The sequence below is a fragment of the Hordeum vulgare genome, chromosome 1H (assembly GCF_904849725.1).
Source record: "Hordeum vulgare subsp. vulgare chromosome 1H, MorexV3_pseudomolecules_assembly, whole genome shotgun sequence".
NCBI classification, from domain to species: domain Eukaryota; kingdom Viridiplantae; phylum Streptophyta; class Magnoliopsida; order Poales; family Poaceae; genus Hordeum; species Hordeum vulgare.
The window spans coordinates 296,025,111-296,050,013 of record NC_058518.1 but is presented as its reverse complement, the minus strand read 5'-3'; the positions used below and the strand labels follow the sequence as shown (position 1 = coordinate 296,050,013).

The window sequence follows — 24,903 nt, the reverse complement described above, 5'->3', positions numbered from 1 at the left end:
CTCCCAAGAGTGTGTCTCTCTTCAACGCCCCCAACGATAACCACATCACCAAGTGCCTCATGGCCAAATGTATCGATCAGGTAACACCCAGCATTAAGACCAACATCACTACTGCTCCTTCATTGTTGAATTGTGTTGATGATAGTGATGTTGTGGAACTTAATGAGCATGATCTTGACAAATTTTTGTGTACGATCAAAGGAGAACACAAGAAGCACTTTGTTGTTCTTTTGGAACAACTGGGTGAGGCTAATGACCTCATCGAGTCTCATGAGGAGACCATCTCCGAGCTGCAAGGACATAGTCGTGACTATGCTGATGAGATTGCTGAACTATCTATTGCACTAGAAAAGGAGCGCACTCTTCGTTTGGCTCGTGAGGAGTCATACAACGATGACTGCGCTAAATTGCAAAAGGAACTAGATCATTCTATTGTTCTTACTCGTATGCTTAAGTCTGAAAAGGATACTCTTGGGGTTGGCCATGACAAACTCAAAGTGGAGTTTGACACACTTGACAAGGCTCACAAGGTCTTGAAAGGTGCTCATTTCTCCCTGAAAGAGTCTAATGATCAACTCCAAGCAAAGCTTACCAAGGAGATCTCTACTTGTCCTCCTTTCGTTATAATTGATAATGCTTTTACAACTAACCCTTGTTGTGAGCATGTACATCTTGTGGAGGAAAATGCCAAGTTGAAGGATAAACTTGAGAAGGGCCTTGTGTCATGCATCCACGGCGAGAAGAACCCGAACGACCTCTTGAGCAATCAAAAGGGTTTGGTAGGAAAGGAGGGACTTGGACTTACATCCAAGTCAAAAAGAAAAAGGAAGAACAGGAACAAACGATCCCCTACCCTCATGGACATCTTTGTCAAAGAGGGCGAAGGGACTCAGGAGGTGAACAGGAACAAGGTGGAGAATGGTAGCGTCAAGAAGGGCAAAACCATTCCTACCAACACAGCCGGCAAACTCAATCCTTCCTTTGTTTTATGTCGTGTTGGTGATGGGCATGTTTATGCCAGATTTGTTGGTTCTTACTATGAGTCCATTGAATGGGCTAATTGGGTTCCTAAGACCCTTGTCTCTCACATTAAAGGACCCATTCAAAAATGGGTACCTAAAACCAAGCCTTGATCTATTGCAGGAGTTTGCTTCCGGTGGGGTGTCATGGTTGCCCGAGAGTGGAGCAACAAATCATATGACCGGAAGCAAGGACTTAGTGGTGGATGTGCATCCTTCCCCATCTATGCCCACCCATGTCCAATTCGCCGATGCATCATCGTCAAAGGTATTGGGATTTGTCAAGGTGGTCATCTCTCAAGAGTTATCTATTGAGAAGGTCATGCTTGTTGAGTCCCTTCCTTACAATTTACTTTCGGTTCGTCAACTTGCAATTATGGGCTTTTCCACATTCTTTAATCTTGATACTGTGGTCCTTTTGTGGAGCAAGACTCTTAAAGTAGCCTATGTTGGATATGCGAAAATGGTCTCTATGTGGTGAACTTTTCAAAGCGACCCACTAAGACTGCGTCTTGTCTAATGGCTAAAGTTGATGTGGGATGCTTTGGCATCGCCGACTAGCTCATGTCAATATGAGATCTTTGCAAAGTCTCCTCAAAGGGGACCATATCCGTGGACTAACGAATGTGAGTTTTGCCAGAGATCGTGCTTGCAGTGCCTGCATTGAAGGAAAGATTCATGAAACTGCTCATTGTCCAACGGCTCTCATTTACACTAAGAGGCCGTTGGAGCTCCTTCATATGGATCTCTTTGGTCCTCCATCATTTGATAGTCTTGGGGGCAGAAAGTACTGCTTGGTGATTGTCGATTACTACTCAAGATACACCTAGGTATATTTCTTCAAGAGGAAGAGTGAGACTCAACAAACTATCATCAACTTTGCTAATGAAGCTCAACGTCAACATGAAGCAAAGATTCTGATGATTAGAAGTGACAACGACACCGAGTTCAAGAACTACACCTTGGATGAGTTTCTAGGTGATGAGGGAATTAAACATCAATATTCAGCACCATACACCCCTCAATAAAATGGTGTGGAGGAAAGGAAGAACCGGACGTTGATGGACGCTGCAAGAATAATGATGGCGGAATTCAAATCTCCATATAACTTTTGGGCCGAAGCCATCAACACAACATGTCATGCGTCCAATCGGCTCTATATCCGCAAAGGCTTGAACAAGACCCCATATGAGATTCTCACCGGAAACAAACCCAATCTCAAGTACTTCCGGGTATTCGGGTGTAAGTGTTTCATTCTCAAGAAAGGTGCACGTTTAGCTAAATTTGATTCTAGATCACAAGAGGGCATCCTTGTTGGTTATGCTACAAACTCTCGTGTTTACCGTGTCCTCAACAAGTCCACCGGGCTCATTGAGGAAACGTGTAACGTGGAGTTTGATGAAAATAATGGCTCCCAAGTGGAGCAAAGTGGTCTATGTGATATAGGTGATGAAATTCCTCCCCAAGCCATAAGAAGAATGGGGATTGGTCAAATGCTCCCCATTGAGGAACCCCTTGTGGCCGAAGGAGAAGGACAATGCTCTACTCAAGTGGAGCCATCATCCTCACAAGCCCCATATGCTTCCTATGAACAAAGAGAAGACCCTCAACCAGTTAAACAAGTTCAAGGACAAGATCAATTGCTCAAAGATGGTGATGTGTCCCATGATGTCCAAGTGCTTACACAAGGTTCCGAATCTGCTCAAGATCAAGATCAAGTGCAACTACAAGATCCAGACCAAATAGAAGCACAAGATCAAGATCAAGAGAAACCACAAGAACAAGGACAAACGAGTGAACCTTTTCAAGTCGAAAATCAAGTTGATCAGGATGTCGTCTCTCAATTCCCTTCTGCGGCACCTAAGAGGGCTACTGGTGCCAAGGGAGGATCATAACGCAAGGGCAAGCAAAGTAATCAAGTCGATGCTCCCCAGTTATCCAATGCAGAACTCTTGGAGCGTCGCGCAGCCAAGATTGCGAACAAGCTGAGAGTCAAGTCACATCTTATGAAGAATGTGCTTGGCAGTTTGAAAAGGGGAGTATCCACTCGTCAACAAATTTGGAATTATTGTGAGCATCACGCGTTTGTTTCATATTGTGAACCTCAACAGGTACAGGAAGCGCTCGATGATGAAGATTGGCTAATGGCCATGCATGAAGAACTCAACAACTTCGAGCGTAATCAAGTCTGGAATTTAGTGCCAAGACCAAAGGAGGAACATAATGTCATCGGGACCAAATGGATCTTCAAAAAGAAGCAAGATGCCAATGGGATTGTGATTCGAAACAAGGAAAGATTGGTAGCTCAAGGCTACTCCCAAGTCAAGGGTATCGACTACGGTGAAACCTTTGCCCATGTTGCTCGTCTAGAATCTATTCGCATGCTGCTTGCATTTGCTTCTCATCATAATTTCAAATTACAAAAAATGGATGTGAAAAGTGCTTTTCTTAATGGTCCTTTAAATGAGTTGGTCTATGTCAAACAACCCCCGGGGTTCGAACATCCCAAGCTCCCCAATCATGTGTACAAACTTAATAAGGCACTCTATGGCCTTAAACAAGCCCCACGTACGTGGTAGGAGTACCTTACCGAGTTGTTACAAGATCGTGGGTTTGAAATTGGGAAGATAGATCCCACTCTTTTTACTAAGAAGGTCAAAGGGGATTTGTTCATGTGCCAACTATATGTTGATGATATCATTTTTGGTTCCCCTAACGAATCTTTGAATGAAGAATTTGCTGCATTAGTGACCGAGAAATTTGAGATGACTATGATGGGTGAGTTGAAGTTCTTTCTCGGGTTCGAGATTAAACAAGGCTTAGAAGGGACCTTCATCAAACAAGCCAAGTACACTCAAGCATGCTCAAGAAGTTCGAGCTAGAGGATGTCAAGCCGGTCAAGTTTCCCATGCTAACAAGATGCAAGCTTGATAGTGATCCCAATGGTAAAGCAGTGGATCAAAAGGTATATCGCTCCATGATACATCTCCGTCGTATATACTTTTCCGAACTCTTTTGCCCTTGTTTTGGACTCTAATTTGCATGATTTGAATGGAACTAACCCGGACTGACGCTGTTTTTAGCAGAATTGCCATGGTGTTGTTTTTGTGCAGAAATAAAAGTTCTCGGAATGTCCTGAAAATTTACGGAGATTTTTTCTAGAATAAAAGAAAAATACATGCGCAAAGATCCATCGGAGGGGGCGTGCCAGTGGGCCACAAGCCCACAGGCCGCTACCACCCCCCCTAGGGCGCACCGTGCAGGCTTGTGGGGCCCACGTGGCACCACCGCCCCCAAACTCAGCTCTATATCTTCCGTCTCGCCCGGAAAAAAATCAGAGAGAAGGTTTCATCATGTTTTGCGATACGGAGGCGCCGCCACATCCTGTTCTTCATCTGGAGGGCAGATCTGGAGTCCGTTTCGGGCTCCGGAGAGGAGAAATCGTCGCCATCGTCATCATAAACCTTTCTCCATCGACAATTCCATGATGCTCTTCATCGTTGGTGAGTAATCTCATCGTAGGCTTGCTGGACGGTGATGAGTTGGATGAGATCTATCATGTAATCGAGTTAGTTCTTGACGGGGATTGATCCCTAGTATCCACTATGTTCTAGATTGATGTTGCTACTACTTGGCTATGCTTAATGCTTGTTACTAGGGCCCGAGTGCCATGATTTCAGATCTGAACCTATTATGGTGTCGCCAATATATGTGTGTTTTAGATCCTATCTTGCAAGTTGTAGTCACCTACTATGTGTTATGACCCGGCAACCCCGGAGTGACAATAGCCGGAACCACTCCCGGAGATGACCATAGTATGAGGAGTTCATGTATTCACCGCGTGTTAATGCGTTGGTCCGGTTCTTTATTAAAAGGAGAACCTTAATATCGTGTAGTTTCCATTAGGACCCCGCTGCCACAGGAGGGATGGACAATAGATGTCATGCAAGTTCTTTTCCCTAAGCACGTATGACTACATACGGAATACATGCCTACATTAGATTGACGAACGGGAGCTAGTTACTTATCTCTCCGTGTTATAGCTGTTACATGATGAATCACATATGTCATACTCATCCATCACCGATCCACTGCCTACGAGTCTTTTACTACTGGTCCTCGCTACGTTACTTTGTCTAGGCTTGTCCCTTGCTACAAAAGGGATTGGGCCACTTTGCTGCTACTGCTGTCACTTTGCTGCTACTGTTGCTACTGTTGTTACTTTGCTCCTGCTGCTACTGTTGTTCCTTGCTACTCCGTTGTTACTTGTTGCAAGCCTTTTCCGACACCGTTGTCGGGGAAGAATATTTCCCGTCCACGGGCAACTTACTGGCGCCATTGATACAACAGTTAGGAATAGTCTGCCGTCAACAGATCGTTTCTGGCACCGTTGTTATCATACTACTTTGCTACTGATACTTTGCTTGCAGACACTAATCTTTCAGGTGTGGTTGAATCTGACACATTCAGCTACTAATACTTGAGAATATTCTTTCGCTTCCCGTCGTGCGAACCAACAAATTTGGGTTGAATACTCTAGCCTCGAAAACTGCTGCGATCCCATACGCTTGTGGGACATCACTCCATGATTGGATCCCTTCTTTACCTTTGTGCATCTAGACCGGATATCATGTTGAGTGTAGGGATTTGTGCATTGTTTCAATCTGCACCAAAAGAAAGCCATTTTATGGATGTTAAGCGGATCTTTCGATATTTGGCTCATATCCCAAACTTTGGTCTATGGTATCCCAAAGGAGCAAACTTCAACCTAGTGGGCTATTCTGACTCGGATTGGGTAGGAGACTGTGTGGAGAGGAAGTAAACTTCTGGAGGATGCCAATTCCTTGGTCGTTCAGTGGTAAGTTGGTCTTCAAAGAAGCAGAATTGTGTCTCACTATCTTCCACCGAGGCTGAGTATGTGGCAGCTGCAAGTTGTTGTGCACAGTTGCTATGGATGAGGCAAACTTTAAAGGATTACGGTGTCACTTGTGACAAAGTGCCTCTTCTGTGTGACAATCAAAGTGCTATCAAGATTTCCCTCAATCCGGTGCAACATAGCAAGACCAAGCATATTGATATTCGCCATCACTTCATTCATGAACATATCAAGCAAAGTGATATTGAGGTTCACTTCATCAACACTGAAGAGCAACTTGCAGATATTTTCACTAAGCCCCTAAATGAAGCAAGGTTCCGGGAGTTAAGGCATGAACTAAATATGATTGATTCAAGTAATGTGGATTGAAACTAGGCACTTTGCACCTCACTCTGCATTACATCTTGTTCTAGGTGTAGGCATGAACATAGGGGGAGTGTTGTTCTCTCAATGAACTTTCTCTCCCCCCATTATGCATAAATCGATCAAGTCTTTCACTTTGGCCATTATTAAATGGCACTTGTGCTTCAAAGACGAGTGTTGGTCATGAACCCAAGGATAATTCTTCGCGGTGTCATACCCTTGTCTCAAACATAGGTGGCTTCGGCTACCGCCCCCACCTTTCTCTCGTGTTTAAGAAAGGATACAAAATGACTAGTCAGTATATCTTGCTGGTGTTACCTTTTTTGTTACACTGACTAGTTGGTGCCCACATCATTTCCATGAAGTCCTATGTCTCGTTGTGCCTTTTTGAGCGGTACTACCGCCAGGGTAGTGGTACTACCGGCATGACCCAGCGGTACTACTGCCACGACCCCAGCGGTACTACCGTCAGGGGTAGCGGTACTACCGCCAGGACCCCAACCTATCGAGGCTTGACTAGGGCTTTTTAGGGCTGTCTCAAGGGGGTGCGGTACTACCGCCAGGGGGAGCGGTACTACCACCAAGGTACCGGTACTACCGCCATGACCCAGCGGTACTACCACTGGGCCCGTACCCCTTGGACTATATAAAGGAGGGGGAGCCGTTTTGTCTTGCCCTGCTTCTTCTTCCTCGTGGATCTCTCTCACTCTACACCGAACTCCCCCCGTTTAGATCTTTCTCTGCGGAGCCCCTCCTCTCCTTTCAGTTGGAGGGTTTGCTCCCCTCCTCCTTCCTCCGTCAAGTGCCATGGACTCCGGTAAAGCTCCTCCCCCTCTTCTCTTGGTTGGTGTGTTTGGTTCTAGGGTTAGTAGCTTGTTGATTTGGATCCATGGATATGATTTCTGCTTGATTTTTGGATGGAATGAGGGAGATATCTTAGGGGATTTTAGGTCTAATGTTCTTCATTGCAAATATTTTGACATGTCCTAGTTCTCCATGTTTTAGATCTAGTAGCTCTTATCATACATCTCATGGATTTGATCTAAAACTTGGATCCCATTGACTAGGCTTGTCTCCATCTAGATGATCTCAAGTTCCATACGTGTTAGGGCTATGGTATTCTTGTAATGAGTTTATTTCTTAGCCGTGGATCTCTTGAAACGAATCTAGTAGTTTTTGTGGGTTCAAATTTATCCAGATCTGAAAGTCAACCCCCTAGCGGTACTACCGCCAGCCGGGTGGTACTACCGCCAGGGGGAGCGGTACTACCGCCAGGGCCCCAGCGGTACTACCGCCAGGGTGAGCGGTACTACCGCGAGGAGGGTATTTTCTTTTTTATTTTATTTTGATTTCTCTTGGCAATATGTGTTTCTTCTTATGATTTTTGAACATTGCCATGACTCCATTTGTGGCTCTTTTTGTTGTGTGTGTGTCTTGTGTGTCACAGGTGGTCCTCATTGCCCGAATCCTGCACGTAACACCCAACCAAAGCAGTATTGCACTCCACAGGCTCTAGAAGGTTCCACCACTTCCAGTCTGAATCCTAAGAAGAGGTCTGATACGTCTCAAACGTATCTATAATTTTTGATGGTTTCATGCTATTATCTTGTCATCTTTGGATGTTTTATGTACCTTCTATATCTTTTTTGGGACTAACTTATTAATTTAGTGCCAAGTGCCAGTTCCTGTTTTTTCTGTGTTTTTGGCTCTTTTCAGGTCTGATTTTGGAACAGAGTCCAAACGGAATAAAATCCCCGAAATAAATTTTTCCTGAACGGAAGAAGATCAGGGGGCTTCTGGGCCAAGCCAGGAGAGCTACAGGGAGCCCACAAACCCCCTATCCGCCACCATGGGGCGGCGGCCAGCAGGCTTGTGGCCTCCCTGGCGCCCCCCTGACCTAGCTCCTTCGCCTATATATTCCCTAAAATACAGAAAAAATCAGGGAATCCTCGAAAACACTTTTCCGCCGCCGCAAACTTCCGTTTCCGCGAGATCTCATCTGGAGACCCTTCCCGATGCCCTGCCGGAGGGGACTTTGGACTTGGAGGGCTTCTACATCAACATCATCGCCCCTCCAATGACTTGTGAGTAGTTCACTTCAGACCTACGGGTCCGTAGTTAGTAGCTAGATGGCTTCTTCTCTCTCTTGGATCTTCAATACAAAGTTCTCCATGATCTTCATGGAGATCTATCCGATGTAATCCTCTTTGGCGGTGTTTTTGTCGAGATCTGATGAATTGTGGATTTGTGATCAGATTATCTATGATATATATTTGAGTCTTTGCTGATTTCTTATATGCATGATTTTATATCCTTGTAAGTCTCTCCGAGTCTTGGGTTTTGTTTGGCCAACTAGATCTATGATTCTTGCAATGGGAGAAGCGCTTGGTTTTGGGTTCTTACCGTGTGGTGACCTTTCCCAGTGACAGTAGGGGCAGCAAGGCACACATCGTGTAGTTTCCATCAAGGGTAACAAGGTGGGATTTGTCGTAGATATGAGATTGTCCATCTACATCATGTCATCTTTCTTAAGGCGTTACTCTGTTCTTTTGGACTTAATACACTAGATGCATGTTGGATAGCGGTCGACGTGTGGAGTAATACTAGTAGATGCAGAAAGTATCAGTCTACTTGTTTTGGACATGATGCCTATAGATATAATCATTGCCATAGATGACGTCACGACATTGCACGGTTCTATCAATTGCTCGACAGTAATTTGTTCACCCACCGTCTACTTGATTTCATGAGAGAAGCCACTAGTAAACACTACGGCCCCCGGGTCTATTCATACCTATCGTTTCCACTTTCGTGTTTACTTTGCTTTGTTACTTTGTTGCTTTCAGTTCTCACTTGGCGAACAATCTATAAGGGATTGACAACCCCTTCATAGCGTTGGGAGCAAACTTTTTGTGTTTGTGCAGGCACTTGAGATACTCCTTCACTGGATCGATACCTTGGTTCTCAAACTGAGGGAAATACTTACCACCGCTGTGCTACATCACCCTTTCTGCTTTGAGGGAACACCAACGCAAGGCTCCAAGGCCACGGGGGAAATCATTTGCATATTTTCCTAGGAAGTCCCTTAAGGCGTAGCCGTAGCAGAAGGATTCCTGGTGCCGTAGCACGTTTCTGGCGCCGTTGGAAGGTCTTTTGTTGCAGTAGCAGAAGTATTTCTGGTGCCGTTGCCGGGGAAGGAGAGATCTATCCAAGTAGGTCTCACAAAATCATCTCTTGCATTTACTCTTTTTCCAGTTGCCTCTCGTTTTCCTCTCCCCCACTTCACATTTGCCGTTTTCATTTGCCTTTCTCCCTTGCCGTTTTCATTTGCCTTTTTGCCTTTCTCCTTTGTCTTTTTCGTTTGCCTTTTTCGTTCGCCCTTTTCTCTCGCTTGCTTTCTGTTCGCTTGTGTGCCATGTGCCTTCAATATGCTTTCATCTTCGCTTGCTGAAAATCTATTGATATGGATCCTCATCCACTAGCTAATCTCTTTAAGAGACCCACTTATGTGGAACCAATTGCTAGTGAGTTGAGTGCACTTGAATTTTTCTATGGAGTTTTGCTTGAGATGCGTGAATCTGAAAATCGTGATGAGGAAATTTATGAAGTGATTCACGAGGGCTCCTTGAATGAAAAGCATGATTGCAATGGTTTCACTATAAATTCTATTAGTGACAATCATGCTAAAAATATGCAAAACCCTAAGCTTGGGGATGCTAGTTTTGCTTTGTCCACTACTTGTTGCAATAATCATGATTGGGGTGATGATCTTTCTTATGATCTTGAAAATTTGTTCAAACCTCATGATGAATATGATATTTGCAACAATATTGAAAGTGGGATTGGAGAAGTCATGACTTTATTTGATGATAATCCCACTATTTTTGAAGAGCGTCAACTTTGCATGCATGTGGATCATGAAAAGAATATACTATGGGATAGCTATATTGTTGAATTTGAATATGATCCCACATGTAATTGCTAAGAGAAAGAAAAATTATGTGGTAGAAACTGTCATGTTACCAAATTACCTCTTGTTATGTTGAGATTGCTATTGTCTCTTTCTTCTTCCTTGCATATGGTAACTATTGGTTGTCTTGACAATGTGTTTTTCTATAAAATGCCTATGCATAGGAAGTATGTTAGACTTAGATGTGATTTTCACATGCTTTAGGATGCTCTCGTTGTGCTTCAATTCTTGTCTTTTGTGAGAGCATCATTCAATGCCCAGCTAAGGGCGTTAAACAAAAGCGCTTGTTGGGAGGCAACCCAACGAATCTATCCTTTTTCTTTCTGTTTTTTGTTTTTCACACTTTCATAATTATGTTATGATTGTGTTTTTTGTGTTTCTTTTTGCGTTTGTGCCAAGCAAAACCGTTATGATTAGTCTTGGGGATGATCGTTTGGTCATGCTGGAAAAGACAGAAACTTTCTGCTCACGAAACGAATTTTAATTTTTTTTCTATAAGAGCTTTTGAGTTGATTCTTTTTTCTGCTGATTACTACGCAAATTCTTCAGACCTTAGTAATTTGTAAGAATTTTTGAAGTACCATAAGTATACACAGTATACAGATTGCTACAAACTGGTCTACTGTTAACAGATTCTGTTTTTGTTGTGTTGGTTGCTTATTTCGATGAAACTATGGATAGTATCGGGGGGTATTAGCCATGGAAGATTGAAGATACAGTAACCCAACATCAACAAAAGTAGAATTTCAGTTTGCTACAGTACCTAAGGAAGTGGTGGTTTGCTTTCTTATACTAATGTTATCACGAGTTTCTGTTTAAGTTTCGTGTTGTGAAGTTTTCAAGTTTTGGGTGAAGTTCTTATGGACAAAAAGATAAAGAGTGGCAAGATCTCAAGGTTGGGGATTCCCAAGGCACCCCAAGAGATTCAAGGATGCCGTAAAAGCCTAAGCTTGGGGATGCCCCGGGAAGGCATCCCCTCTCTCGTCTTCAATCCATCGGTAACGTTACTTGGGGCTATATTTTTATTCACCACATGTTATGTGTTTTTGCTTGGAGTGTCTTGTATCGTAGGAGTCTTTTATTTTTGTTGTGTCACAATCATCCTTGCTGCACAACTAGAGAGAGAGACATGCACTCACCGTGATTTTGTCGACCTTCACTTATATCCTTTGGTAGACAATTCAGCTCACATGTGCTTCACTTATATCTTTTGAGCTAGATACTTTTGCTCTGTGTGCTTCACTTATATCTTTTAGAGCACAGCGGTGCATGGCTTGGTAGTTGACCTATGCGTTGGAAGTAGTCTCAAAAGGGGTAGTTATCCAAAGGGATACGAAAACTTCCACCTTCATGTGCATTGAATAGTTAGAGAAGTTTGATTCCTCTCAATTAGTTTTGAGATATGGTTGTGGTAATATTAAAGTTATGCTAGTAAGGTGTTGTGGATCTAGAAATACTTGTGTTGAAGTTAGTGATTCCCGTAGCATGCACGTATGGTGAACCGCTATGTGATGAAGTCTGATCATGATTAGTCTATTGATTGTCATCCTTTGTGTGGCGGTCGGGATCACGCGATGGTTTATACCTACCAACCCTTCCCCTAGGAGTATGCGTTGAATGCTTTGTTTCGATTACTAATAAAACTTTTGCAACAAGTATATGAGTTCTTCATGACTAATGTTGAGTCCATGGTTTATATGCACTTTCACCTTCCACCATCACTATCTTCTTAGTGTCGTGCAACTTTCGCCGGTGCACAAAACCCACCATTAGCCTCCCTCAAAACAGCCACCACACCTACCTACTATGGCTTTTTCAAAGTCATTCCGAGATATATTGCCATGCAACTACCACCATGACATGGGCCACCACTTCTACATTGCCATTGCATGATCGTAAGATAGCTAGCATGATGTTTCCATTAATGTCTATGCCATGCTAGATCGTTGTCACGGTACACTACCGAAGGCATTCCATATAGAGTCATCGTTGCTCTAAGTTTTGAGTTGAAAGTGTGATGATCATCGTTGATGGAGCATTGTCCCATGCGAGGAAATAAAAGAGGCCAAATATGCCCACCAAAAAAAGAGAGGCCAAAGAGCCCACATAAAAAAAGAGAAAAAGAGAGAAGGGACAATGCTACCACCTTTCCACACTTGTGCATATTAAGCACCATGATCTTCATGAATGAGAGTATCTCGTTTTGTCACCACCATATAGCTAGTGGAAATTTTCATTATATAACTTGGCTTGTATATTCCAATGATAGGCTTCCTCAAAATTGCCTTAGGTCTTTGTGAGCAAGCAAGTTGGATGCACACCCACTAGTTTTCTTTAAGAGCTTTCACATACTCTTAGCTCTAGTGCATCATTTGCATGGCAATCCCAACTCATTCACATTGATATCTATTGATGAGCATCTCCACAGCTCATTGATATGCCTAGTTAATGTGATCATCTTCTCCTTATTTTGTCTTGCAACCTCCACCACACTCCACACCACTTATAGTGCTAACACCATGGCTCACACTCATGTATTGCATGAGAGTTGAAAAGGTTTGAGAAAGTAAAGGTGTCAAACAATTACTTGGCCAATATCGGGGTTGTGCATGATTTAAATTCGTTTTGCAATGATGATAGAGCATAGCCTGACTATATGCTTTTGTAGGGATAACTTTCTTTTGGCCTTGTTATTTTGAAAGTTCATGATTACCTTGCTAGTTTGCTTGAATTATTATTGTTTCCACTTCAATAGCAAACTATTGTTTTGAATCTAATGGATCTGAACATTCACGTCACATAAGAGGAGTTACAAAGGACATCTATGCTAGGTAGCATGAAAGCATCAAAAATTCATTCTTTAGCACTTCCCTACTCGAGGACGAGCAAGAGTTAAGCTTGGGGATGCTTGACACGTGTCAAACGTATCTGTAATTTTTTATGGTTTCATGTTGTTCTGTTTTCATCTTTGGATGTTTTATGTACCTTTTATATCTTTTTTGGGACTAACTTATTAATTCAGTGCCAAGTGTCAGTTCTTGTTTTTTCTGTGTTTTTGGCTCTTTTCAGATCTGATTTTGGAACGGAGTACAAACGGAATAAAATCCCCGAAATAAATTGTTCCCGAATGGAAGAAGATCAGGGGGCTTGTGGGCCAAGCCAAGAGAGCTACACGGAGCCCACAAGCCCCCTATCCGCCACCAGGGGGCGGGGCCAGCAGGCTTGTGGCCTCCCTGGCGCCCCCTGACCTAGCTCCTTCGCCTATATATTCCCTAAAATACAGAAAAAATCAGGGAATCCTCAAAAACACTTTTCCGCCGCCGCAAGCTTCCGTTTCTGTGAGATCTCATCTGGAGACCCTTCCCGGTGCCCTACCGGAGGGGACTTTGGATTTGGAGGGCTTCTACATCAACATCATCGCCCCTCCAATGACTCGTGAGTATTTCACTTCAGACCTACGGGTCCGTAGTTAGTAGCTAGATGGCTTCTTCTCTCTCTTGGATCTTCAATACAAAGTTCTCCATGATCTTCATGGAGATCTATCCGATGTAATCCTCTTTGGCGGTGTGTTTGTCGAGATCCGATGAATTGTGGATTTGTGATCAGATTATCTATGATATATATTTGAGTCTTTGCTGATTTCTTATATGCATGATTTGATATCCTTGTAAGTCTCTCCGAGTCTTGGGTTTTGTTTGGCCAACTAGATCTATGATTCTTGCAGTGGGAGAAGTGCTTGGTTTTGGGTTCTTACCATGTGGTGACCTTTCCCAGTGACAGTAGGGGCAGCAAGGCACACATCGTATAGTTGCCATCAAGGGTAACAAGGTGGGCTTTGTCGTAGATATGATATTGTCAATCTACATCAGGTCATCTTGCTTAAGGCGTTACTCTGTTCTTTTGGACTTAATACACTAGATGCATGCTCGATATCGGTCGACGTGTGGAGTAATAGTAGTAGATGCAGAAAGTATCGGTCTGCTTGTTTTGGACGTGATGCCTATAGATCTAATCATTGCCATAGATGACGTCACGACTTTGCGCGGTTCTATCAATTGCTCGACAGTAATTTGTTCACCCACCGTCTACTTGCTTTCATGAGAGAAGTCACTAGTAAACACTACGGCCCCTGGGTCTATTCACACCTATCGTTTCCACTTTCGCTTTTACTTTGCTTTGTTATTTTGTTGCTTTCAGTTCTCACTTGGCGAACAATCTATAAGGGATTGACAACCCATTCATAGCGTTGGGAGAAAGCTTTTTTGTGTTTGTGCAGGCACTTGAGATACTTCTTCACTGGATCGATACCTTGGTTCTCAAACTGAGGGAAATACTTACCACCGCTGCGCTACATCACCCTTTCCGCTTCGAGGGAACACAAACGCAAGGCTCCAAGGCCACGGGGGAAATCCTTTGCATATTTGCCTAGGAAGTCCCTTAAGGCGTAGCCATAGCAGAAGGATTCCTGGTGTCGTAGCACGTTTCTGGCGTCGTTGGAAGGTCTTTTGTTGCAGTAGCAAGGTCCTTCAAGAAGACTGCTACCAAGACCAAAGGGGTCAACGTTCGCACTATGGCCCCTAAGGATTTTCTCGCACTCCGCATCCGTGATCCCTATGTTGATGACAAGGCTGAGCTCAGGGGCGTCGATCATGTTTGGTCACGGGAACATGCCATGGTCTATCGTGACATCATCATGCCCTTCAAGAAGCTCTTTGTCCTAGTGTAGTGGATCGACCTCACTCACTTTCCGCGGCATCCAGGCTACTTTGGCGAGGCTCTCTCCTTGATTTAAAAGCTTGGCCTTACAGATATCATCACCTTCAGATAGGACTTTGATCTAGATATTGTGGCCTAGTTTTATGTCACTTTCACTTTCAACCTGATGACGAGTGCACCATGACCTGGATGACCGGTAATCAGAAGTTGACTGGTTCCTGGACGGAGTTCATGCAGTTCCTCAAAGTCGACTTTCAGGGGGAAGAAAATGCTATTGGGATGCGTCCTCATGCTCCTACTTCGTCTACTGCCACCCCCAAGGACAGGCTGCGACAACATTACATAAAAAAAGGTGTGCTCCCCACGCATCTGGATATCATGCATCGGGTCTTCCGCAACTCTCTATTCCCTCGTATTGGCAACAAGGACGAGGTGCATGGTCATCTGGCTGAGATGCTTCTGTTGTTTGAGGATGCAAGGACTAAGGAAACTGCGCCTCTCGACATAGTTCATGTGATGTTCCATGAGCTCTGGAATTGCAACATGAACCGTAAGGTTCACATCTACGGGCCTTACCTGTTTGCCTATATTCAGAAGAGGTGGAATGATATCTATCTGATAGATCCCTTCCCTATTCAGGCTGACTATTTTGTGCATGATCCTATCAACCTTTGTATAAAGGACAAATGGGCCAACCCATCAACTTCTTCTCAGCCCATGGATACAGACACAGAGACTGCTGCAGGAGGAGGACCTGCTTCGCATACCCGCTCTTCTGCTATGCCATCTTGGGCTGTGAAGCTGAAGGATCAGATGAAGACTCTCTTCTATATGCAGGCCAAGGGACAGTATTAGTCTCATGTGGCCCAGAAGGAGAACCATCAGAGGCACAAGCGTGTCTTAAGGACCCTTAATGTGGCTTTCTCAAGCGGCTCAAAGGACGACATCACTCCAGATACTGACTGGATGAGGGCCCAAGGTTACCAGTGGACTGGGTCTGATGCTTAGGTGGAGGCTTCTGAGGAGGACATTGAGGAGGAACAGGACGAGCAGGATCCGGATGCCAGGATGTGTCTGGGGATGAGGAGTGACCACCTGTGTCTTAGGTGTGCCCCCTTTTTGGTGTCTTGTGCCAAAGGGGGAGAGAGTCTAGGAGCTGGATTTGCTTTGCTTTAGCTTTGCTTTATCTTTATCGTGTTTGCTTTGAACTTGGTTTGATCGTATTTGCTATCTTTACTACGTGTGATGTGAGACTTGTTTTTATTGTGAGACCTATTTTTATCATATGCTGTGAGTCATATGCTCTTCAATTATCTCTATTAAATTATCTTTATGATCACATGCTTTCTACTGTGCAAATCCGGTATTGTCATCAATCCACCAAAAAAGGGGAGATTGTTATGGCATATTTATGCCTAAGTAATTTTGGTGATTGATGACACTACCTTAATGGACTAATCGTGTGCATTGAGCTTTCAGATAATACATGACAAAGGCACAAGACGATTCGGCAACCTCCGTGGAACAGAAGCACGGTGTCCTCTACGATTCTCTTTGGTGGTTTTTGAGTCGTAGGAACGCCGTACTATTAAGAGGGGATCCGTATTGGAAAGGTTTGGGTGGAATCAATCTTGCACGCACACACTTTATCTCCATCCCCTTTTCCTGCAACTTTGGAGCTTTTCCCATCTCTGGTTTCTCTCATCTTGCAAAAAGGTCACCTAGCGGTAGTACCGCTGGCCCTAGTGGTAGTACCGCTGGGCCTAGCGGTAGTACCGCTAGAGCTGGCGGTACTTCCGCTAGAGCTGGCGGTAGTACCGCTAGAGCTGGCGGTAGTACCGCTGGCCTAGTGGTAGTACCGCCCCTGGTCAGCGGTAGTACCGCTCCAGGACTTTAGTACCACCATCCTTGCGGTTGTACTTCGTCGGACTTTTTGCGAAGACTTTCTTGGTGGTGGTTGGCCCGGTAGTATCTTTGCGCTACCATGGGCTCAGCGGTAGTATCGTTGCAGCCAGCGGTAGTACAACTGGAGTGCCAGCGGTAGTACCGCTGGAGTGCCATCGGTAGTACCGCTGCCGCCAGCGGTAGTACCGCTGGGCTCGTGTGTGAGTGGGAAAACGGTTGCATTCCCCCCCCCCCGCTATATAAAGGGTTCTTCTTGCTCAAGAACCCTACCTTTGACCCTCCCAAGCTCCATTGTTGCTCCCTAAGCTCAAAAGTGCCCGATCTCTCTCACTAGCCAATCAAACTTGTTGATTTCCTAGGGATTGGTTGAGAAGGCCTAGATCTACACTTCCACCAAGAGAAAATTGATTCCCCCACTAATCCCTTGCGGATCTTGTTACTCTTGGGTGTTTGATCACCCTAGACGGTTGAGGTCACCTCGGAGCCACATTCCATTGTGGTGAAGCTCCGTGGTCTTGTTGGGAGCCTCCAAGCTTTGTGTGGAGTTTGCCCCAATCTTGTTTGTAAAGGTTCGGTCGCCGCCTTCAAGAGCACCTATAGTCAAATCACGACACCTTGCATTGTGTGAGGGCGTGAGGAGAATACGGTGGCCCTAGTGGCTTATTGGGGAGCACTGTGCCTCCACACCGCTCCAACGGAGACGTACTTCCTGTCAAAGGGAAGGAACTTCGGTAACACATCCTCGTCTTCATTGGTTCCACTTGCGGTTATCTTTAATCTTTACATTTTGTATGTTTTTGTTGTAGACTATCTCTTACTTGCCTTAGTGTTTACAGTTGGTAGCATCATATAGGTTCATCACCTTGTTATCATTTTAGAGAACCTTTATGTTGCTAACCCTAACTTGTTAAGATTAATTAAAAAGTGGTCGTTGCCTATTCACCCCCCTCTAGTCAACCATATCGATCCTTTCAGGAGCAATGCGACACCTCAGTAACTCGTGAACAATCATCGCCCCCGTTAATTATGCGTCCCCGTGGGTGGCGATTCGCTCCAGGATCGGCGTCGCCCTCGGGTCAGTGAGCTTCTCGTGGCCCCACAAGAGAGGCTGCTCCGACAGGCCGTGGGGATAGTCATAAGAGAGCTGACTTGGCCGCGTCCATGAAGATCCAGCGTTGCCGATAACCTTCTACCTTCTTCCCGGCCTAAAGGCGAATGGTATTGCCCTTGACGTCGACAAAGGAAACACATGGGAAGCGCTGGTCATGGGCGATGAACTGCAGGCTGAAGAAGTGGCGAAAGAGCGCCACCGAGGGCTTCACCCCACGAAAGCTTCACAATAGAAGACAAAGATGGTCAAGAGGAGGACGGAATTGGGTTGGAGATGCAACGCCTGGATCCCGTAATGAGAAAGGATGGCGTAGAAGAACTCGGAAAAGGGTGAAACCAACCCAACATAGACGCTATGGAGAAAAAAGGGGTAAGCGGATTTCGCGAGGTTGCTCTGTGAGCCCGGCCAGATCTTCTCGCCCCCACTCATTCTGGTCGCCGGCGACCATTGGCAGCACCTGACCCAAACCCTTGCTCCTAAATATGGTGGAGTATTGGAGGGCAGGCCCGACGACGGGAGGATTCGCGGCAGACGTCGCGGCCTTCGCCTTCTTACTAACCGACGCCATCGACGCTAGGTGGTCTGAGATGGGGAAGAAGAGCCGCTGCACCCAAGATCACATCGAAGTGGACCGCACGCGGAGGAAGGAGGTGCCGTGGGATGAATGTGAAACAAGGGAGAGCAATGATGGGCCTGCGCCGTGCACATGCTTTATAAAGACGTGGGTAGTTGCCGAGGCGTCGTGGGGAGTGGGGGTATCCCATGCACATCGCGCACCATTTGCCATGCCTGTCCCGCAAGCGGTTAGGACCCACGCTGTCCTGCCTCGCCTACTGGCGGACTCATACCTTCGGCCTTGGATGCGGCGTCGGCCTCGCGTCCAACACATTTAACTGTTGGGCTTCACGGACTAGGCCCACTCGAGGGTCCCCACCACCCGAGGCGCGTGTCAGCAAGCCACGCCAGGGGTCACGCCAAAGTCCCCCTCCTCACGAAGTCGCCCCTCGAGGTTGTGTCGGGTGTGGATAGGGAGGTGAAGAATGGTCGATGTGCCATCGACGACCAAGAGGACAAGGGTGGGAGTCGTGCACGTCTGCTTCGTGTCCACGTCACCGCAAACCTGATCCAAATTTGGGCCGAAAGTACATTGTGGATGGACGAGAGACGGACGAAGGTCTCTTTACGTTCACACGAGCCGTATTTTCTATCGAACGGACGCATATGGATAAAATGGGTTCAATGTGGTTGGAGTTGCCTTAATGCCACGGCTATAACTAAAAAGCAGTACATTGCTAGCAGTGAGTACAAAAGACATTTTCTTCTTCATGATGTCACTAACTATATGAAAACGGTGTATGGACTAGTGTATTCACTAATTTTCATTTCAGGCTCTATATATACCCCCGGGTTAATAAGCGAATACGGAGTATATTGGAAAACTTTATTGAAAATAAAACACACAATGGCGCATCGGCCGTTGAAGTTGACGGCTGTCCCAGGGTCAGCGAACTCGCAACTGCCAGTTCTAAGAGCATCTCTAGTAGAACCCTCAAATCCTTAAATGTAAAATCAGTTTTAAGGGTTGAGAATTGCCCAATTTTAACACTTTTAAGGGTTGAAAAACAGGGGTAAAGAGTAGAACCCTCAAACCCAACCCTTATAACGGAATATTCCGTTATAAGGGTTGGGTTTGAGGGTTCTACTCTTTGCCCCAACCCCAACCCTTAAAACTGTTATTTGGCATTGCATAATTTTCACTAGAAAAACATAATAAACCTCCAAACAAACACGGAAATAAAGATCATTGATGCATGGTTTAATAGTTTTTACATCAGACAATCATCATCTTCCCCCTCTCATCGGCACCATCACCAAAAAATTACACTTGGCGCCATTTTCTAGACCACTTCCACGTTCATCAAGCACCTCCATTGTCGCCGGTGGTGGAGTCTTCCACATTGCCATCGCCACCACAACTCATCGGAGTGTCACCTCGAAGAGTAGAGGACGCACCACGGAATATCCTCTTCCTCTCCGCGATGTCCTCCTTATAGTCCTTCCACCATTGCAATTGTTCTTGATCCATGTCCTTCTTGGACATCATCATGTGCTCCTTCTCTTCCACCATGAGTTCTTTCCATACCTTTGCCTCTTTCACCTTGATCATCCTCTCCTCCAAGTCGGCCTTGCGCTTTGCTTCTTCACGCTTTGCTTCCACTTGTGCAAGCTTGACCTCTTTCTTCTTCTCGGTGATAAGAAGCTTCGTCTCCAATGTCTTCGTTGTCAATTCCTCTCTTGCCTTCATCATTTGCTCCATCTTCTCCCTTAGGCTTGACGCCTCTCCTTCCATCTTCACCCTTACCTTGCCTTTCTTGGTTCCCTCGGGCTTGCCCAAGTTCCTCTCCCCCTCCTCATCTTCACTATCATCCATCCTAAGCATTGCCGACTTCTTGGGTGCGGTCTCTTGATCCCTCAACTTCCACTTGTCAAAGGTTTGAAGAATTGCCCAAGCATGTTTAAATGGGAATGGCTTGCCCTTGGAAGCGGCCATCTCCTTGTACCTCATGCCGACAATTGTCTCCTATCAACCACACATAATCACATAAGAACACAACAATAGCCACACATAATCACATAATCAAAATAGTGAAGAGATATGTACTCACATAATCACATCAACTCCCACCGGCCTTGAAGCGACCGGTAAGTGCGAGAGTTGAACCCACTATTCTTCGGCTTGATCCTACAATAGTTGTCCTCGATCCTTTGCCAATACCGTTTACCGGTTTGGTCGGTGCCGATGGTTGCATCCATCCCCACAGCTGCCCAAGCACAAACTAGTTTGAGGGTTGGACCTCTAAAAATATTTACGGGTTTAAGGGTTTAAGGGTTCTAATCTACGCCGTTTTTGGATAAAAACTGTAAAAAAACGGTTATTTTTAAGGGTTTAGGGGTTTGAGGGCTCTACTAACTTGCTCTAACACCAGAGGAGCGTCCTCCACGCGGGACGGTTCCTCCCAAAGACGACAACCTCTACCCATTCAAGCGCCGCCGATACGCCGCCGCTGGTGCCAACGACCCCGCCGACCCCGCCGTGGACCCCGCCGAGCCCGTCGAGGACGCCGAGGACGCCGCCGAGCCCGTCGAGGACGCCGAGGACGCCGCCGAGCCCGTCGAGGACGCCGAGGACGCCCCCGAGCCCGTCGAGGACGCCCGTCGAGGATGCTGCCGCGGCGGCCGTGGCATTCGTCGCGAATGTCGACATCCTCGCCGACACCATCGCCGCGCACGAGGTCGCATTCGCCGCGCACAAGGAGGCCCTCGCCGCTGCAGAAGCCCTCACATCACCGGCAGCCATCGTCGTGGCCCCGGCGGCCGCGAACGAGGAGGCGCTCGAGGTGGCCCTCGACGCGCTCGCGCAAGCGGAGTCCATGGCGGCGCACAAGCCGGCCCTCGCCCAGTTATTCGCGACGTTCGCTCAGCTCCTCGCCGAGCGCTCGGCTACCCTTCGCCCGCGCGTGCAGGCCCTCACCGCGCCAGCCGCGCCCGCTCACCCGGGGCCACAGCCGCCGTCAGAGGTATGTTTAGCATTGTTCCTGCACGGTGATTTGAGTCAGGAGCAGTTTGCTGCATGATATGGTTGAGAATTGGAGATGTTGTTTATCTGTCTCAAATGTTGCGGTCTGTGAGTGTGTAATTTACTCTTTCATCTCCTTTTCCGAGTTGTAGCTAAAGGTAACTTGCATCGTTCTAACTTCTAAGAGAAGCTCCATCACTTTAGCGGTCAGTTTATTTCGAAGTAAATCATTTCGAGATGTTGTGAACTCGTCACTTTTGCAGTCCAAGAGCGAACTTGTATCCTGTGTGCCCGCGTCCAGGTGCTCGCCCATAAACAGAAGTTTTGTCGTAATCTCCATACCATACCCTGTAGTCTGCAGATGGTCAACACTGCAATTTGATTGTATTTACGGGCATTTTTTTCATTTATAGTCGCTGCAGTCCAAACTTCCTTCGCACAATTCTGCTTTCTAAGTATATGGTCACAATTCTGCTATGTTATTTTTGTTTGTTGTAGTAAAATTATGGAACTTATAATGCAAAATCAGTTGTTTTCATTCAGCCTTTACAAAAAAGATTTAGCCCATTTATTTTGTGTTGAATAACCTGTGAACAAAATGTTGATCCATATATAGTACCAAATTAAATCTAGTTTCTGCACATGAGCTGTATTTCCTGGTTTTGTTATTTTATTTTATTTTTACAAAACTCAAGAAAAAAACCAGTGGACTTAAATCTGTTTTGCACAAGTGCACATATGTTGGTGTAGATATTGTTTGGTTTCTTCACTTGTTTCTTGATTAGTTGAAGTTGATGATGGCAAAGTACAGCATGTTTTCATGGCCTCTTCTGATCCAAATTACCGTGCAGGAGCCATGGGAAGACACGCACGCGAATTTGGCCTACAACGGCGATGAAATCAAAAACTAGGTATGTGGAGTCAGGAGCAGTTTGCTGCATGGTATTGTTGAGAATTGGAGATGCTATTATGTTGTTTATGTGTCTCAAATGTCGCTGTCTGTGAGTGTGTAGTTTACTCTTTCATCTCCTTTTCCGAGTTGTAGCTAAAGGTAACTTGCATCATTCTAACTTCTAAGAGAAGCTCCATCACTTTAGCTGTCAGTTTATTTCGAGGTGAATCATTTTCGAGACGTTGTGAACTTGTCACTTTTGCAGTCCAAGAGCAAACTTGTACCCTGTGTGCCCGCGCCCAGGTGCTCGCCCATAAACAGAAGTTTTGTCGTAATCTCCATATCATAATCTGCAGTCTGCAGATGCTCAACACTGCAATTTCATTGTATTTACGGGCATTTTTGTCATTTATAGTCGCTTCAGTCCAAACGTCCTTCGCACAGTTCTGCTTTCTAAGTATATGAGCACAATTCTGCTTTGTTGTTTTTGTTTGTTGCAGTAAAATTATGGAACTTATAATGCAAAATCAGTTGTCTTCATTGAGCCTTAACAAAAGAGATTTAGCCTATTTATCTTGTGTTGAATAACCTGTGAACAAAATTCTGATCCATATATAGTACCAAATTAAATCTAGTTTCTGCACATGAGTTGTATTTCCTGGTTTTGTTATTTTATTTTATTTTTTCAAAACTCCGAGAATTGGATTGTTAATCTTCTGCAAGAAAAAAACCAGTGGACTTAATCTGTTTTGCACAAGTGCACATATGTTGGTGTAGATATTGTTTGTTGCATGAGCATGATATTTGGTGGCTTACTTTAGTGGAGTGCTAATATGACTGCTTGGAAAAACCATATTATGATAGCTTTTGTTAGGACTTGGGACTTTTCTGAAGTTGTTGTACTCTTGTACAAAACCAATAGTAATTGATTGGACATAGTAGGTGCCATGTGGAGAAACGCATGAATCTCTCTGCGTTTTCTCGAAAAAAAAAAAGAGATGGTCTGCAGCAAGTAAAACCTATTTGCTGGTCGTGTTATTTTATTTTATTTTTCCAATACTCTGAGAATTAGATTGTTTATCTTCTTTGGCGATAAAAAAATGTTGTAGTGGTCTTGAATCTGTTTTGCACAAGTGCACAGATATTGGTGTAATGCTATTTGCTGCATGAACATAATATTTCAAGTCTTACTTTAGTGGAATGTTAATATGATTGTGCTTGGAAAAACTATATTATGATAGGTCTTGTTAGGACTTGGGACTTGTCTGAAACTGTTGTAGTATTGTACTTGCTTGGGAGGTGCCTTGTGGATATACGAGTCTTTGTGCACATGATAAAAGATGGGCTGGAGCGAGTAAAACGTACTGATTCCACATTTCTGTCCTTCGTTTAGATAAGTATCATCTGCTGCTAGCAGAAATTATGGAACCTACAAAACCAAATTCATGTTGTATCTTGTGATATATAGTATAAAAGCTTAGTTGCACATTATATTACCTCAGGTTTTAACTTGATCTTATTGTAATTGATTATTAATTTGTCAATGCAGAGTAGATCAAGGTTAGAGCGCGGAGAGTTGACAATTCACCTCTTCAGAAGTTTGCCCCCCACAGACACGACGACAGAAACACCGAGCACCTACTTTTGACATGTAGATAGATAGGTTCAGGTTCAGAAATCTCAGCTGCTAAACTTGCTTCAATATTCTTTTGTCTTGCGGTTCCATGATTCAGAACTGCTTGGACCTTAATTGGAAAATGCAGTGGGTTTTCCCATGAGTTGCTGGCATGTTTGCAGCAGTGCTGTACGAACAAAATCCTGATTTTATCCAACAACACTTCTTCCAGATACTGGAGGTTTTTCTCCGGTCTCCATGACCGATCTCTTTCCTTTTAAGAATGGTGGAACCGGGTGAGAAGTGTAGTGCCTCAAGTGTAACCCTTCCTTATATGGAACCTATTGCATGTGGGTCCACCTTGTCAGAGTTATGATGATATCATTTGTGCCATGAGTTCTTGTGATGACCTTTGTATTTTTTTCCTTCCTTCCCATGCATGCATGCATATCATATCATTGTTTGCCTTGTCTTGTGTTGTGTTATACATTTCTTGAGATGTGGTGATCTTGTGGTTAGCTACTTTGTGATGTTGTGTATGTGTCGGGGGTGATCTATGTTTTCATGTGTGTGTGACTAGTTTCAAATAAAGTGGGCTTGTCATATTTGCAAACCTCTCTCTCTCTTTTATATCTCAAGCCAATATTCACTTGTTCCAACCCTGATTCAAAAATGCCCATGATTTAGTACATTTTGTGGTGGATGTCAAGATGTGTTTTTGCTGTTTTGTAACTTAGTTTTAAGGGTGCAACTATTCATAAAATAGACCTAACAAATTCTGTTTTGTAAATATTTAATTGCTCCAGATATTTCTTTTCTATTTTAATCAATTAGGTCATAATTTCTTATGACCAGGGGC

The 24,903-nt window shown here is 44.8% G+C and overlaps 1 protein-coding gene across 1 annotated transcript; it reads left to right on the top strand.

Annotated features, from left to right (window-relative positions):
• The first annotated feature begins 18,442 nt into the window (after nt 1-18,442).
• LOC123398633 (mucin-7-like) lies at nt 18,443-24,437 on the top strand. The gene is made up of 4 exons (XM_045093087.1): nt 18,443-18,715; nt 20,948-21,538; nt 22,389-22,448; nt 23,979-24,437. The coding sequence occupies exons 1-3, from the start codon at nt 18,443-18,445 to the stop codon at nt 22,446-22,448; spliced, it is 924 nt and encodes a 307-aa protein (XP_044949022.1). The 3' UTR covers nt 23,979-24,437.
• The last annotated feature ends 466 nt before the right edge of the window (nt 24,438-24,903 follow it).